The sequence below is a fragment of the Euleptes europaea genome, chromosome 2, assembly GCF_029931775.1.
Source record: "Euleptes europaea isolate rEulEur1 chromosome 2, rEulEur1.hap1, whole genome shotgun sequence".
Taxonomy (NCBI): domain Eukaryota; kingdom Metazoa; phylum Chordata; class Lepidosauria; order Squamata; family Sphaerodactylidae; genus Euleptes; species Euleptes europaea.
Genome location: NC_079313.1, coordinates 122263959 through 122281658, shown reverse-complemented (window position 1 = coordinate 122281658; position 17700 = coordinate 122263959). Strand labels below are relative to the sequence as shown.

General features: G+C 45.6%; 1 protein-coding gene across 1 annotated transcript in view; it reads right to left on the bottom strand.

Annotated features, from left to right (window-relative positions):
- DOK5 (docking protein 5) overlaps positions 1 to 17700 on the bottom strand; it is a 67707-nt gene that overhangs the window by 26564 nt on the left and 23443 nt on the right. The window contains exon 2 of the mRNA XM_056844466.1: positions 4025 to 4132. Within this exon, the coding sequence (XP_056700444.1) occupies positions 4025 to 4132 (108 nt within the window). The remainder of the gene's footprint in view (positions 1 to 4024; positions 4133 to 17700) is intronic.

The following is a 17700-nucleotide window of genomic DNA, read 5'->3' as shown; positions in this document are numbered from 1 at the left end:
CCCTACCTGAACCTAAAGAAATCTGGAGTCCAAATCCAGTGATTCCCTTAGATCAAGTGAGGAGGCTTCCTCTGATGGTCTGACCCTTCCTCTGACATGACCCACTTAGTGGGTGGGAGTTGATGAATCCAACCCATTACTTTTAATACAAATATGTACCCAAACTGCAGAGGTAAGTCCCATCTTATGAGAGGCATTCCTCCCTTTTCCAGTGCACAAGAGGGATTCTTGTTCACAGCCTGCTACGACACAGACTTGTCTCCTCTGAATATGAAAGCATCCTCTTCATCCCACCACCACCACTCAAATCTTTCAAAAAACGTATATGGAAATATTAATCAATGAATGCATCAGTTAAGAGATGGAAATCTTTGTACCTTCTTTAAAGTTTGAGATGGCTTACGAAGATGATTTACAACTAGGGATGCCAGCCTCCAGGTGAGACCTGGGAATCCCCCGGATCTACAGCTAGGCTTGCCAACCACCAGGTACTAGCTGGAGATCTATTGCTATTACAACTGATCTCCTGCTGATAGAGATCAGTTCCCCTGGAGAAAATGGCGGCTTTGGCAATTGGACTCTATGGTGTTGAAGTCCCTCCCCTCCCCAAACCCTGGTCTCCTCAGGCTCCACCCCCCAAAATCTCCATATATTTCCCAATCTGGAGCTGGCAACCCCAAAGAAGTGTTTGTTCCTACGTTGCCTTCCCTTGATTGGCAACATTCAGAAAGCAGCGTCTGTGATCATGGAAAGGGAGCATAAGTGAGGACATTTCCTCCGTATGTTTGCACCATGCAGACGACCTGGTGATTATGTGTAGGCTGGGGGTGGGGGCAGCACACTCATGCCCACTCTCCCTCCCCATACATTCAGTTCAAAATTCAGAGGGGTCATGTGTGGAGGGCTAATAACTGGCCTACTAAATACACCTCACTCACCACCCCATTTGGCCCTCATTATATACTTCACTTCCCAAGACCCAGGGCTATGATGTACATTTATTTAATTACTTACTGCAGATATACCCAGCCTTTCTCCCCAGTGGGGACACAAAGCAGTTTACAGCCTTCTCCTGTTTTCCATTTTATCCTCACAATGACCTCTTGAGGTAGGTTAGGAAGAGCCAGTGTGCTGTAGCGGTTAAGAGCAGTGGACTTTAATCGAGAGAACAGGGTTTGATTCCCCACTCCTCCACATGAGCGGCAGACTCTAATCCGGTAAACTGGGTTGGTTTCCCCACTCCTCCACATGAAGCCAGCTGGGAGACCTTGGGCTAGTCACAGTTTTCTCCAAACTCTCTCAGCCCCACCTACCTCACAATGTATCTGTTGTGGAGAGAGGAAGGGAAGAAGATTGTAAACCAGTTTGATTCTCCTTAAAAAGGTAAAGAAAGCTGGCATATAAAAACCAACTCTTCTTCTTATGCTGAGAGTGTGTGGCTAGGCCAAGGTCACCCAACAAGCTTCCATGGCAGAGTGGAGATTCGAACCTGGGTCTCCTAGATCCTAGTCCCAGATCCTAGTCCAACACTAACCACTACACCACACTGGCTCTTTCCCTCCTGGGGTTCTGGCTTGGTCTCTCCTCTCTGCAGTGCTCAACAAGCTGTTTCCTCAGAAAGCTGAAGAGCTGTTACTGTTCATCCATATACATTCCTTCATCCTGGGCTATCTGAACTTTTCCTCTACCTGCCTGCACTTCTCTTTCATCCCTTGGTCCCTCCTTTCATCAGCAGAAGCCCGAGCACCATGGCTGAGGGAGCACCAAATAAAGTTCCTCCTTTTGACAACTATATTGAAAATGTTATCCCGCCTTAGGTGGCCAATCGGATAGCTTAAAAACCTGGGTAAGATATTTTTTAAAAAATGTGTGGTGAATTGAGGGAAATGTTAATGGCTAATCGGTTCTTGTAGGTTATCCGGGCTGTGTGACCGTGGTCTTGGTATTTTCTTTCCTGACGTTTCGCCAGCAGCTGTGGCAGGCATCTTCAGAGGAGTAACACTGAAGACACTAAATATTGTCGAAGGCTTTCACGGTCAGAGTTCATTGGTTCTTGTAGGTTATCCGGGCTGTGTAACCGTGGTCTTGGAATTTTCTTTCCTGACGTTTCGCCAGCAACTGTGGCAGGCATCTTCAGAGTATCAACATACCATACCCTCATTAGCACATTATCTTGATACTTACAGGACAATACTTTTGCAGGACAATACTCAGCTCAAACCCAACCCCTTTCTGACTATATATTACTCTTCCTACACCCTTGACACTGAGAGACACTGTCCTTCAGTGTTACTACTCTGAAGATGCCTGCCACAGTTGCTGGCGAAACGTCAGGAAAGAAAATTCCAAGACCACGGTTACACAGCCCGGATAACCTACAAGAACCACTGAAGACACTGTCCTTCAGTGTTACTCCTCTGGAGACACTGTACTTCAGTGTTACTCCTCTGAAGATGCCTGCCACAGCTGCTGGCGAAACGTCAGGAAAGAAAATACCAAGACCACGGTCACGCAGCCCGGATAACCTACAAGAACTGATGAACTCTGACCGTGAAAGCCTTCGACAATATTAATGGCTAAGCTCCTTCATGACACATCAAAGTCAGCTGCAAGAACATTGATAAGAAAAATTAAAATTATCATCTGTGTCATTATGCATTTCCCCAGGAGGTGTTGTGCTTTCATCTGTTTGAAAAAAAAATAGTCTTTTCTTTATGGCTTCCACTATAAACAAGGTGATATCTCCTAATTAATATTGATGACTGAGCATGAAACCCGACACACATGAAATTCTTCTCCATGATCAATAAACATTCTGCTTTGTTTCTGATACCTGTATGGAAGCTAGGGTTTGTCAGGTCCTCCCTCTTCACCGGCGGGAGGTTTTCGGGGGCGGGGGAAGGTGGTTGCACGTGACTAATCCTAGAAGTGATGTAAGCATGTAATGTACAGCTGCACAGCATTGCCCACCGGTTCCAGCAACCTGGCCACCCTAAAGGAAGCAAATTCTGCATCTGGACCCAGCAGCTTTGGGATCCACATATGGTACAATGTGCACCTGTATACGTTTGTGTCCCATCAGACTTTCTAGGTTAGATATGCAGTTTTTACAGTGCAGCAAGATGGGTGAGCACAGGGTAAAAAGGTAAAGGTCCCCTGTGCAAGCACCGGGTCCTTCCTGACCCATGGGGTGACGTCACATCTCGACGTTGTTTACAGGGTGGTTTGCCAGTGCCTTCCCCAGTCATCTTCCCTTTACCCCCAGCAAGCTGGGTACTCATTTTACTGACCTCATAAGGATGGAAAACTGAGTCAACCTTGAGCTGGCTACCTGAAACCAACTGTCGTCGAGATCGAACCCAGGTCGTGAGGAGAGCACAGGGTAGGTGTGGATAAACATCTGACCTATGTGATTCCTATTAGCATTTCTGGAAATGCGTGGGAATATTCATTGTTCTAATTTGTGATGAAATTTGGAATGGTAAGCCTTATCTCCCACCAGAAACTCCCATGTGATGTTGTTACCGTCATCTTGTCAAATATAAGCAGTACCTTATTTCAGGTAAATATTCTTGGATTGGAAACATGATGCTAGGATGTTATTCACATCCAGGCCCTGACCCTTCCAGAGCAGAATTTTAAATTCCATTTTTAATCCCCTTTCCACATATTCTAAGAGTTATTGATGATTGATCTGATTTGCTGCTTATTAACTGCTCCATTTATCATTTTGAAACTCACTTGAAATCCCAGATAGAAAGATGGGTTTTACCATTTTGCCATTAGAATCAGTTCTGAAAACAATTCCCAAACCTTTTGGAACATCAACATCTGAAATATCAAAACTGTTTGGATAAATTTTTTGAAACAGAGTGCTTTTCCTCTCATTTACCTGGCAAGATTGTCAATCCTAAAAAGCAAATGCCAAAATCTAACTACCAAAATCCCACCGAATCCAAGGAAGAATTTAGTCCTTTCAATGATACTGAGGTTGCAATACTGAGTATCCCAAAACTCTTCTTACCTTGTGATAACATCGGAAGTAAGCAGCACGCTCATCTGAAAATTTCTCTATCCTTTTTGGCCCTTTGCTTGATGCTTTCTTGAAGACCAGCCAACATCTCTGATAAATCTGGAAACACAACACATACTATTTTAGAATCTCTTTGTCTAAACATTCGGTGATTTGCGGGCCAAAGGCTATCAATTTCCTGGTTTTCTTATTATTTAGAGTAGGTGAAGCTGCCATCAGTAGAGTGAAATAGGTCCAGAAGATAGTAACGGGGACACTAAGGTTGCCACCTCCAGGTTTGGAATACCTAGTCTTGCCAAGTGCCCATGGGTGGCAGGTAAAATCCTGCCGATCCACCGGGTTGCCCACCGTCCAGCTGATGGCCAGTGGGCACTGCGTGCACGCGCACACACACACACGTCACTTTTGGGTAAACCCGAAAGTGACGCTGACGCTCTGGCAATCTCGGATAAAACTCTATGGAAACCATAGAGTTTTGGCCGAGATCACTAGAGCATCCGCGTCTCTTCCGGGTAAACCCGGAAGTGACATAGGCGGATCACACGCCGCAGCCATGGCCCCGGAAAGCTCCCGCCAGTGGATCTACGGGGCCTGGCAAGCCTAGGAATACCAGCAAGTACCTGGAGGCTGGCAACCCTATCTAGAGGACTCTTCTTGGAGCCTCCTGTTGATTTCAACGACTTCTTTATTTTGAAAGTAGACCGCCCCTATGCCTGATTTTCTGGGAACTACAGGAAGCTCCATCTTTGCTTGAATGGTATGTTTATTTATTACATATTTATTTACAAAATTTGTATCCTGCCTATCTGCCCTTACAAGGGCCACCAAGGCGGCTAAAAACTTAAAACATACGTGATAAAATCATATTTTAAAACCGCACACACTCACGTCATTAAAGCAATTAAAAACAGCATTTAAATACAGACAAAACATGAAAACAATTAAAACCTTGTTTATTAAGGAGGGATCAGCAATAGCACAGTGATAACATCTCTGACACATTGTTGACACTTTCAATGTGCACAGTTCCTTAATATTCTCATGTCATCTAGAACATTTGTATAGTGCAATTTGGTACAACACTCTTTTGATCTCTGTGAGCACTCAGGAAAATATGGATAGCTCTAGCACATTCCATCATTCTTCAGCTGATGCTCATGCATTACATTCTTAGGTGGGAAAATGGAAGGACAATACAATTTAATTAGGATAAATAACTTTGTGTCTGCTTGCAGAGTGATTGTGGTAAATTAACGCAAGATATTATGATACCCAAATGTCTTTTACAAGGAAGGAAAAGCTACATATAACCCTTTAAAAGCTTGTGGGCCATGAATGCAAGGTCTGGTTCCTGTCTCCTCCCACCCATTAATCCATTTGATGGCCTAACCCTCAAGCAAGACTTTCCTCTCTCAGCATCACCTCACATGTGCATAGGGTTGCCAACAGCCACGTAGTAGCAGATCTCCTGCTAATTCAACTGATCTCCAGTTGATAGAGATCAGATCACCTGGAGAAAAATGGCCGCTTTGGCAATTGAACTCTATGGCATTGAAGTCCTTCCCCTCCCCAAACCCCACCCTCCTCAGGCTCCTCCCCAAAAATCTCCCACCGGTGGTGAAGTGGGACCTGGCAACCCTACATGTGCATAAACCAATACCATAAAGATTATAAAGATAGTTAGGGTTGCCAGGTCCCTCTTCGCCACCGGCAGGACGTTTATTCTATTACAACTGCTATTACAACTGATCTCCAGCCAACAGAGATCAGTTCACCTGGAGAAAATGGCCACTTTGGCAATTGGACTCTATGGCATTGAAGTCCCTCCCCTCCCCAAACCCCGCCCTCCTCAGGCTCCACCCCATAAAACCTCCTACTGGTGGCGAAGAGAGACCTGGCAACCCTACACAGCATGGTGGGCACAAATGGCTGCCGCAGGAGGCGAAGCCAGCCACAAAGAGATTGCCACAGTGTAACACAGTGCAGATCTTTGTGCTGTTGTGGCAACGTTTTACAAAAATCTGCACAGCCAATCAAATCTCCAATAGTCAATCAGACGCCTTGCTGGGCAAAAGCCCTGCAAACAGGGCTGGACTAGCCATTAAGCAAAACAAGCACGTGCTTAGGGCGTCAAGAGAAGGGGGCACCACAGACATTTTCCATTGCTGGATTTACCATGGGCCATATGGTGCAAAACTGCAGATGGTACAGCTGAACCAGAGTGCACAAAAAGTAGGAGAAAAACTTTTGAAATATAAATAAAGTGGAAGTATACAAAATCACCCCCTCACTCGTCTTTCCCAGACTCCTGGGAAGGTGGGCAAGGGGGAAGAGGGCTTCATTAAGATCTGGCAGCATGGATCTAAATGAAGCCGCAACCCCTACCCGCCTTCCTCAGAATCCTGGGAAGGCTGGGTGGGGGCTTCATTAAGATCCATGCTGCCCTTACTGTAGATCTGTGCTGCGGATCTTCTATGGCATTGAAGACCCTCCCCTCTCCAAACCCCACCCTCCTCAGGCTCTGCCCCAAAAATCTCCAGGTATTTCCCAACCCAGAGCTGGCAACTCTAGTGGTAGAGCATCTGCTTGGCATACAGAAGGTCCCAGGTTCAATCCCTGGCATCTCCAGTTAAAGGGACCAGGCAAGTAGGTGATGTGAAAGACCCCTGTCTGAGACCCTGGAGAGCCGTTGCCAGTTTGACAATACTGACTTCGATGGACCAAGGGTCTGATTCAGTAGGAGGCAGCTTCATGTGTTCATGTGTGTATTATACTCCATGAAGTCCCTCCCCAAACCCCACCCTCCTCAAGCTCCACCCACAAAATCTCTCAACCCGGAGCTGGCACCCTAGCAGTTGCCAATGTTACCTGCTTCGTTTTAGCCTTGTGTGCCTGAAGGCTATACCAGAATCTCACTGTATGTAAGGTTCCATTACGTTACAGCCAACGTACGGTGACCCCATATGGTTTTCTAGGAAAGAGACAAATAGTGGTGGTTTGCCATTGCCTGCCTCTACATAGCAATCCTGGACTTCCTTGGTGGTCTCCCATCCAAGTACTAACCAGGGATGACCCTGCTTAGCTTCTGAGATTTGATGAGATTGGGCCAACCTTGGCCATCTGGGTAATGGCCAGAACCTAACTAGTAACTCACATTCCCACACATTGCTGATGCCTCTTCACCTGCTACATTCTGTTCCCTGCCAATAGCTGATCCTGGGCTGTACTCCGAAGCCAGTGTGTTAGCAAACTGATCATAACAGTTTCCTTTGTTTAAAATGAGACTGTTTAAACCAGTGTTTAGTCACACAATCGCTATGGCTGTATTTGTTGTAATAGGAATAGCTGCAGCTCCGACGACACCATTTACTATCTGCACAGATGGTTCTGCGGGGGATAGAAGGGAAAGAGGCACGCTGCTGTTTTGAGTTGAGACAACCAAGGAATAATTCACTTCACCATTGCCTGATCACATGGTTTCAAAGTAAAAGGCGTACTGTACTAGAAAATTACAATTGCCCTGTACTATATTACTATCCCTCACCCATGCTCTGCTTGTAGAAGCTTGATCCGTGCCTCCCCCACCCAAAAAAGCCATCTCAGGAGAAGGAATTTTTTTTCCTCATGATGGGACATCTTCTTCCAGGTGTTGCAACTAACAGCCTGAACTAAGGAGAGGCTACCTTGGATAGCACATGGCCTCCAATTAACTGATGACCAAGGTCACACTAATAGAAGTTCTAGTTCTGGAAACTTCCTATTCGCAAACCCGTCCAAAAGGTTAAAGTGATGTGCCCTTCCTCCCAACTATGATTAGCTACTTGAAGTAGTAATGACTCAGAGTACAGACCTTCCACACTTAAGGGGTAAGCTAACAGACCTTTGTATTCATGTTTAAAGATACCACAAAATCATGGCTACCTCCAGAGTAAACCATTTGTTTGGCCATCAGACAGGGCATAGGACTCCTACAAGTAGCACTAGCTACAGGGGCATGAAACTCTATAAACTATCATAATAAATAACAAAAACTCTAGATATGTACACACACTTTTAAAAGTCCAAAATTTCCTCAAAGGTAAAAGTAGAGGGAATGGCTTGGATCCTTAGTAGTACGGTTGCCAGTACCCATAAATGACATCAGTCTTCTCAAAAAATCGCTGAAAACTCTATGGTTTGCCACAGAGTTTATGGGAATTCCTAGAGAGACATGATGTCACTTTCTTTTTTTTCTAGAAGTGACATCACGCTGCCACCAAAGACTGCCCCTCGTGCACCCCCTCCAGTCTCCTATTGAATACCAGGCTGGGGCTGGCTCCTTACTAAGTATTGTGAGTGGAACTGTACTTGGGAAATGCAACTCTGTTCTGCAGTCTTCTGGGTCCTGCAAAATTGTGCACCTGTGGGGCAACAGACCTCCAGAACAGTGGTGTGGGGTGTAATGTATTCAGTTGGTGCAAGGACTATGCTGAACTGTTGAACTCAGCTGTGCTGAACTGTGTTGAGCTTGAGGCTCTGCTCCAGGCTCCGTCATCTGTTCTTCCTATTGGAGAGGAGACTTTGGCCGTCCAACCATGGACTAGGGGGTGGTGGCTCCAGGTGGTTGGGAACTGTATATAAGTTGGGTGTTTTGCAGTTAGCTTAGTTCTCACTCTTCCCTGTTAACTGAATAAAGCGGTTGCTGTTGGAACTCTGTCTCCGGCCTTGTGTGTAACCTGCGCATAAATAATACGGGGGATGAGAGTCTGCAACAGGAGGGGGAAATCTGTTAAAGTCAGTGTTGCCGTCCATCAGTTGGGACTTAGAATTCTCTGCGAATTACAACAGTCCCCGGTCTCCAGAGATCAGTTCCCCTGAAGGAAATGGTAGCGTTGGAGGGAAGACTCGTTCAAATCAAACCCCTGCTGGGCTCCTCCCCCCACTCCACCCATCCCAGGTTCTCCCTCCAAATCTCCAGGCATTTTCCAAGCTGGAGCTGGTACCCTCATTCAAGTCCATCTTCCCTCCTCCAAAAATGGAATTAAAAATCGTGCTCTGTCAGAGGTGGGGAGAGAACATAATGGCACCTAAAGATCCAAGCCAGTGATTTACCACTGCAGAAGCAAAGGGACTGTTCCTAGAAAGCACGGACAGTTGGAACTTCCCTGGGTTCCATTATGTAGCTTCAAAAAAGACATTTTGTTTAAACCAGTACTATCTAGATTATCCAAACATTGTAAACTTAATATTTTGAAAAGGGGAACACGTCAGGGCGACATTTTGATAGCACAAGAGAGAAAAAATGACTACAAAAATAACTATTATCATTAACCTCTCTGAGGTTAACTAGGAAACTACCAGCAACATATCTGTTGGGGTAAATATACTGTAGGAGACCCAGGAGACCAGTATTGCCTAAGAAGTTGGTTTTGTTAGTAATGAGACACTGGAGAAACCTAATGATCATAATACTGGAAAGCATACTGGGAATCAGGGAGTTGCATTTTCAGTCTGGTTAACAGTGTGTTTTGTTCTTGGGAAGGGACTAGAAAAAAATTACCAGTCAAAACAGAAGAAGGAGGAGGACGAGGACGAGGAGGAGTTGGTTTTTATTGCCGACTTTCTCTACCTTTTTTTAAGGAGAATCAAACTAGCTTACAATCACCTTCCCTTCCTCTCCCCACAACAGGCACCTTGTGAGGTAGGTGGGGCTGAGAGAGCTGTGACTAGCCCAAGGTCACCCAGCTGGCTTCATGTGTAGGAGTGGGGAAACCAACCCAGTTCACCAGATTAGAGTCCGCCACTCATGTGGAGGAGCAGGGAATCAAACCCGGTTCTCCAGATTAGAGTCTATCGCTCCTAACCACTACACCATGCTGGCACAATAGTGTGATGGACTGGAATTACAGGGGCTTGACATTAGATTCATGGTGTTTGCATCTGCTTGGGGTGTATGTGTTTATATTCAACCATCCATCATTTTTGCAATAGTGCCATTCGATAAGACTGCATCTGGATCAGAAACCCATAGTATGAACAGTAAGGAGCCAGAATATGTAACCCAGGAAGGAATGGGAACAATTATCTCTCCCCCACTATTTATATAGTTTCCCTTCTTCTTTTGACTCCTAAACAAAAACCAGGTATTTCCAACAACAAAGGAAACATTTACAGATTTGTTACTTGCTAAGTTCCTCAAATTCTGCATTTGAGTGAAACTTAAATTTTAAAACACTAGGGTTCCCAGGTCCCCCTTTGCCACTGGGGGGAGGTTTTTGGGGCGGAGCCTGAGGAGGGCGGGGCTTGGGGAGGGGGGACTTCAATGCCATAGTGTCCAATTGTCAAAGCGGCTATTTTCTCCAGGTGAACTGATCTCTATCGGCTGGGGATCAGTTGTAATAGCAGGAGATCTCCAGCTATTACCTGGAGGTTGGCAGCACTATAAGACACCCAAATTCGGGCAGCAGTATTAGGTTCTGATTAGCCGAAGACTGGATTTTCTGTTAACTTCTATCACATTTTTCTTCTCTTCCCCGCTGAACAGGGGACCCATGAGTTCCAATTAGTGCTAGAGACGGTCTCAAATAACTCCTGGCAGTTACATTTTCAAAGGGAAAGCATTTCTGTGTCCCAATATACTCTGAGATTTGGGGCACTGGTTTAAAACTAATGCAATTTGTCTGCCAGCCCCCCGCCCCCAGCATTTTAAGACTAATACATCACAGATGAACCTTTTATCATGTCTTCTGCTCGTTCATATATTCCCCGCTCACTGTTTTTTTTTTTTTTTTCACATTGGGCCTGAGGAAAATGTCTGTGTAACTTGAAAGCTAGTTTACTCCTCTGTGTATTTTAGTTAATCCTGATAAAGGCATCAGGATGAGACTGCTTCGGTCTGGATCAAGAGAAATTGCTGGCTATCATGTAGGCAAAATGCTGCAACTTGATGCCGCCAAGCGTCCATTTTGCCGGCTTCCCTCACTCTTGGGGCCAAACTAAACATTACAGTTTGTAAAGAGCTCCCTGAACCCAAATAGCCATACAGCAGGGAACGGTTTCTTTTTTAAGAAGACAGCCCACACAGGCTTGTACTGATGCTCCTGCTTCCCAGCCAGCGTGGTGGGATTATAGTTCATCTCCAGATAAACAGAGATCAGTTCCCCTGGAGAAAATGGATGCTTTGGAGCATGGGCTCTATGGTATTTTACCCCACTGAGGTAGTGGCTGGAGATCTCCTGCTATTATAACTGATCTCCAGCCGATACAGATCAGTTCACCTGGAGAAAATGGCCGTTTTGGCATTGGACTATAGCAGTCCCTCCCCTCTCCAAACTCTGCTCTTCTCAGGCTCCACTCCCAAAATTTCCAGGTATTTCCCAACCTGGTGCCAGCAACTAGAGTTGCCAACCTCCAGGTACTAGTTGGAGATCTCCCACTTTTACAAGTGATCTCCAGCCGATATAGATCAGTTCCCCTGGAGAAAATGGCTGCTTTGGCAATTGGACTCTATGGCATTGTAGTCCCTTCCCTCCCCAAACCCTGCCCTCCTCAGGCTCCACCCAAAAAACCTCCCCCCTGTGGCGAAGAGGGACCTGGCAACCCTACTGACAACCGTAGGAGATCTCAAGGCCTCGCCTGGAGGTTGGCAACCCTATTGCTTTCTTCCAAGAAGAAGCCTTGGATGTCCTCAGAGTCCAAGCATGCCCTCCTCTTGTCACCGGACAAAATAAAGCTGCCCTCCCAATCCAGTGAGTAGCACTTTGAAACCATAGCCATGGTTCATAAAATGAGACATACATGTTGCTGTCAGATGACCAAATCCACAGATTTCTCTCCAACCCCCCCCCTTGAACACATGAAGCTACCTTCTACTGAACCAGACCCTTGTCCCTCGAAGTCAGTATTGTCTACTCAGACTGGCAGCGGCTCTCTAGGGTCTCAGGTAGAGGTCTTTCACATCACCTACTTGCCTGGTCCCTTTAACTGGAGATGCCGGGGATTGAACCTGGGACCTTCTGCATGCCAAGCAGATTTTCTACAAACTGAGCCACAGCCCCTCCCTCAACAAATCTTCATGCCACATTGCAAGCCACTTTTTGGTCCTCTTAAGTTTCAAATGTGGTTTTCCGTGTGGCACAGCAATCTGCTGTACAAGAAAAAAAAATATCTCCAAGCACCATTAGACATGCAGAACTAATTGTCACAAGCCTTTGAATCCTAGCCAATGATTAAAATGTGTTAAAATGCCTTTAAACTGCATTAAAAGGCATTCATTCCCTCCCTTCTGAAAGGAATAATCCCATTTGGTTGTTGTACTTGTTGTACACAGACACGGATGACAGATTTGGGTACCAGTGATATACATCATGGCGAGAAAAGAATGGTGAATCTGACAGTATAATAATGCCGCCAGAATTGAGAAACCAGATTCTATTTCCAAAAGGTGCAGAGGTGTGCCAGCAGCGGCTGCCGTCTCCAGGTGGCCTTGTGTTTAGCAGCTAAGCAAATAAAAGAACAGCGAGAGACTTCGGGATTCCAGCTGGTGGATGAACAGTTTCTGTCTTATTAAAATAACCCTAGGATTATTTGCAAAGGTTAAGTATGATTGTTTGAATCCGTAATGCTACCAGCCAGAAGGTAAACATGTCTATTTGTCGAGTGTAATAATGGCACTGCTGAGAAGGGATTTGCTTTCAGTCAAAGTGAAATTAATTTTTTACTTTCTCTAAATCTAGAAATCATGGCTTCGGGGCCAGTTACTCTGCCTTCTAAACCTTTAGTGGCGTACTGTTGTGTATACTAACAATGCTGTTAATTTGTGTGGCATTTGTGGAAAGGTTAGAAGACATGTTCATATGCTTGTCAGGGAGTTTCGGAGTCAGTCCTCCAGAACGTTTCTCCACATGGCCCTCACTAAAATAAATGGGAGATTAGTAATTGTAGATTGAAAAATTCCCATGTGTTTCATTGGGTTTGTACAGGAACAGCCCTGTCATTTGCACCCTTCGGTTGGGCTTGGCCAATCTACCGTTTGCTATTTGGAGTAAGGGATCATGTTGGACAAAGACTTGCCATTCCCCTTCTGGGGGCAGTGAATTCCCTGTCACTTAACTAGCTGGTGGGGAGGGGAATGGCTAGGGTTGCCAGGTCCCTCTTTGCCACCGGTGGGAGGTTTTTGGGGTGGAGCCTGAGGAGGGCGGGGTTTGGGGAGGAGAGGGACTTCAATGAGATAGAGTCCAATTGCCAAAGCGGCCATTTTCTCCAAGTGACCTGATCTCTATTGGCTGGAGATCAGTTATAATAGCAGGAGATCACCAGCTATTACCTGGAGGTTACACACATATACATAAAGTGCCGTTGATGCACTGAATATAATGATTTATGTAATTTCAAAAACGTGATTTCCAACAAATGATTCAAGTTATGCAACAAAACAACTATATGGGCTTATGTTAAGCTTTAAGGCATTAATGTAGTCACGTGCATAATTTTTGTTACCATGTGCCTTTCCAGGTAACACCCAAGCAATTACAAATGCACCACTTTTATTTTTAATTTTTGTTACCATGTGCCTTTCCAGGTAACACCCAAGCAATTACAAATGCACCTTATTTTTAATTTATAACAATGGAAATTGTTGCCTGTTCAATAATTCCACAGCTTCCAAACACGTACTTAATCGGGGGTGGGGGGTGGGGAAGCAACTCAATACACTGAGCAAGGGAAATCGGTTCACAAAATGTCTAACGGCAATATCCTTCAGGGACACTTAGCTCTCTGAATAATAGCCCTGAATAGTAAGTGTGCATTAATTCATTGTTTCCCTGATTGTCCTCATATCTATTCACCACAATTATTCAAATCAGCCTCCATTATTCAAAATAGGCTGTGTGGGCATTCCTGTTCAATGAAACATTGGGAAATGAAGCCAGTCATGACACAAGAGAGTAAAGGCTCCCAAAGACCTCGGAAGGTAATACTTCCTGGGACAATATTGTAACTAGGGCGGTTGAAAAAAAATTCAGTAAAATTTGAATTCGGCAAAATTTGGCCCGTTTTGATTCGGGAAATGCCGAAGTTCAAACTCTCCTGATTTGGATCCGTGCAATTCAGCGCGAGATTCGGAGTTCGGGGGGAAATTCAGCCGTTTAAAGCCATTAAAAACACATTTGCGCCTTTCCGCGGCTCCGGGGGGGGGGGCATGTTTGGAGGTAGAGGTCCCAAACTTTCAGCATAGCTTGAGGGGACCCTTCTTGCAAGAACTCCCAAGTTTGGTGACGATTAGGACAGGGGGTCTCGAGTTATGGGGACCGGAAGGTGTCCCCCCTTCCACTCATTGGAATGAATAAAAATAAATAGACCATTTGGTCTATGCAAAGCAACACGTGCCGAGCGGTGCCGGGGAGAGACTCTTGCAAGCCGCACCATCACACTCAACCCCAGGCTAGGGGCAAAAAACAAAAGCAGAGCACAGCACACACTCCCGCAGAGGCGAGCGGGCACACACTCTCTGCAGAATGGGCGAACCCCCCCCCCAAACCAGTACGGCTCGGCTCAACCCCAAACAGGAAAAAAACCAAGGAGGAGGAGGTGCGGGTGCCAAGCGGCACCGGGGAGAGACTCATGCAAGCCGCACCATCGCAATCAACCCCAGGCTAGGGGCAAAAAACAAAAGCAGAGCACAGCACACACTCCCAAGGAGGAGGAGGCACGGCCCGGGTGCAGAGCGGAGAGAGACTCGCTAGCTGCCGCACAGACTCAACTTTAAAACTTTAAAAGCAGAACACACACTCTCGCAGAGGCAAGTGGGCACACACCTCTCGGCAGAACAGGCGAAAGCCCCCTTTGCCTCCCCCCACCCACAGAAACTGCTCCCCCACACACAGAGAAAGAGACTCTGCTTCCCCCACACACACAGACACACACACACAGGAGAAAAGGTATAGAGAAAAAAACCCAAAATCAAACTGTGTGGATGTCTTCCAGCAGGAGCACAGAGGAGAAGTAAATCCAATCCTATTCCGGTAAGCATAAGCAGCTCGGCCCAGTCAGGAATCGGATCTCTCAGCAGCACCACCATCAAATTGGAAGGCAATGAATACAGTCGGGACAGGAGGGACGAGAGTTTTTAGACTCTTCTCCTGGCCATTTCAAAAGTGAGAATCCCTGCTCTGATTGGCCAGGAGAAGACCCAGCTTGGCCACCATTGGCCGTGGGAGAATGCTGCTTACTAACTGACGGTTATGCCGCTGATTCTGAGCCCCTGAATTTGCTGAATTTATTCGGCACGCCCCGAACTCGCCGAATTCGGCTTGTCGTTTTCCCGCCTTTTTTTAAATTCGGTTCCATCAGAACTGAAAATTGCCGATTCGGGGGAAATTCGGCTGTTTTTCGGTTCAGGATGAACCGAATTGACAGCCCTAATTGTAACGTTCCCTAGTACATTTTTTCCTGCCCTTCCTCTAGGGTTGCCAACCTCCACGTAGTAGCAGGAGATCTCCTGCTATTACAGCTGATCTCCAGCCCATACAGATCAGTTCCCCTGGAGAAAATGGCTGGCTTTAGCAATTGGACTCTGTAGCACTGAAGTCCCTCCCCTCCCCAAACACTGCCCTCCTCAGGCTCCACCCAAAAAAAATCTCCCACCGGTGGTGAAGAGGGACTTGGCAACCCTACCTTTCTCCAAGAAGCTCAGAGCAGCAAACGAGATTTGCCCTCTTTCATTTTATCCTCATAACAACCCTGTAAGGTGGGTTAAATTGAGAGACAGTGGGTTAGATACAGCAATCCATAGATCCAAGGATCACAGATCTTTCCAGTCCAGGAAAAGTTAATGCCTTATGTCTGTGAGCTCTTGACCCATCGAACCAGAAATCACCACAGAGACAATCAGATTCCAAGCAGATGGCTTTACTGGTCAAATAGGCAATACAGTGCATTGAGGATAAGATGACAGCTATGGGTTGTCTTACCCATTATTTGGAAATATAAGGCAGAGAAATGGCGGGAGATTACAAAGCATAAACAGAGCATTATTTCCCAGGAGTGGCGTTCCCAGGCTTTGGTATGTGTAGCCGTCCTTGAAGTCTGGACGGTTCAGCAGAGAAACGAAAGGAAACATCTAAACCGAGATAACAGCCTGACAATGTCACAGAACCCATGTGCTATTCGCGTTTCTTCATCCTCCATCAGCACAGTTCTGCTGACAGAAGATGTAGAACAGGGCCCCATTCCACCTCCCAAGTTACATGGATATTAATCCACACAGGTCCCGTGATCCCAGGAATAAACTTTCCTGGCATCAGAAAGGACTGCTGAGGGAAAGATAATGTGGGAAAGGTCCACACAACCATTGGCAGGTTCTGCTGGCAGACTGCTGGATCTAATTCAGTAACTGGCCTAAGGTCACCCAACAAGCATCAAAATCTGAATTTAGGACTCTTAATGCCAATCTAACCACTACACCACAATGGATCTCAGTTTGGAATCCTTATCCCAGAACCTGTGATGTTGTTAAAAGGGTAGTATTGGGAACTAGAAGAGAAACTCCAAACTTAGCCACACCCTTCACCCCCTTCTTCTTGTCTCTCCACAGCAACATAATGCGCTTCACTTCAGAAGTGAGCATTCAAATGTGATTTCTAATTCTTAATCCAGCTTTATTACTGTGTTTCAGAATGTTGTAGTCTGCCTTGAGTCTCAGTGATAAAGATGGATTATAAGTGAAGTAAGCAAATACACAACTGATTGAACCCTACTGTGTGTATGTGTGTGTACACGTATACACACACACACAGCTGTCTTATACTGACTCATACCATTGGTCCATCTGACTGGTAGACAGCAACACTCCAGGGTCTCAAGCCAAGAAAGATCTTTCAGAACACCTGTCACCTGAGGTCCTTTTCGCTAAAGATGCTCTAACCACTGAGCACAGTACCCCAGTTCCACATCACTTATTTGTTTTCGTCAAGCTAGCCTGGATTAACTTTAGCTGAATCTGAGCCATAGTCACTACAGTGCAGAAAGAAACAAAAGTTATTTTAGGAAGAAAGTTTAGAGAAATATCAATACCTACTCAGATCAATAAAAAACATTGTCAGGATTTCATAGTCCTACGCATAAGAATTACAGGGAAATGAACACAGCCAAAGACAAAAGTGTAATGTATCCCTAAGTGCTGATTCTTCAAAATGATTAATTTACTGCTTACGTTAAAATGGAGCACAAACAACTGCTTGCTTATTGATCCCAACACATGGCAGCTATTACAGCGGGATGGTTTTCACAGCCAAGGAGTCAAAAAGTGGCAATTTGTTCTAAATGAGGAGAATCAAATGTCTGATGAAACACCAGGGGAAGAAAGAGATTGGTTCCCTCCTTTCCTTTTCAGGCACTTAGAATTTCTTCAGCTCAGCATCTGGTTAGATAAACTGCCAACCATCAGGAAACTTAACACAGTGAAGAGAAACTGGCATTTTGCAGCGAGGACCGCCCCCCACACACAAAAAAAGAATTTGTTAAGTTTAACAACAGATGGCAAGCCTATCACTGGTTCTTTGATATGCTTTGCTTTAGATTCAAACTTTCACCCTCCATGTTTTTGATGTCCTCATTTGTCTCTAGGGTAGGGTTACCAGCTCTGCGTTGAGAAATACCTGGAGATTTTAGTGGTGACGCCTGAGGAG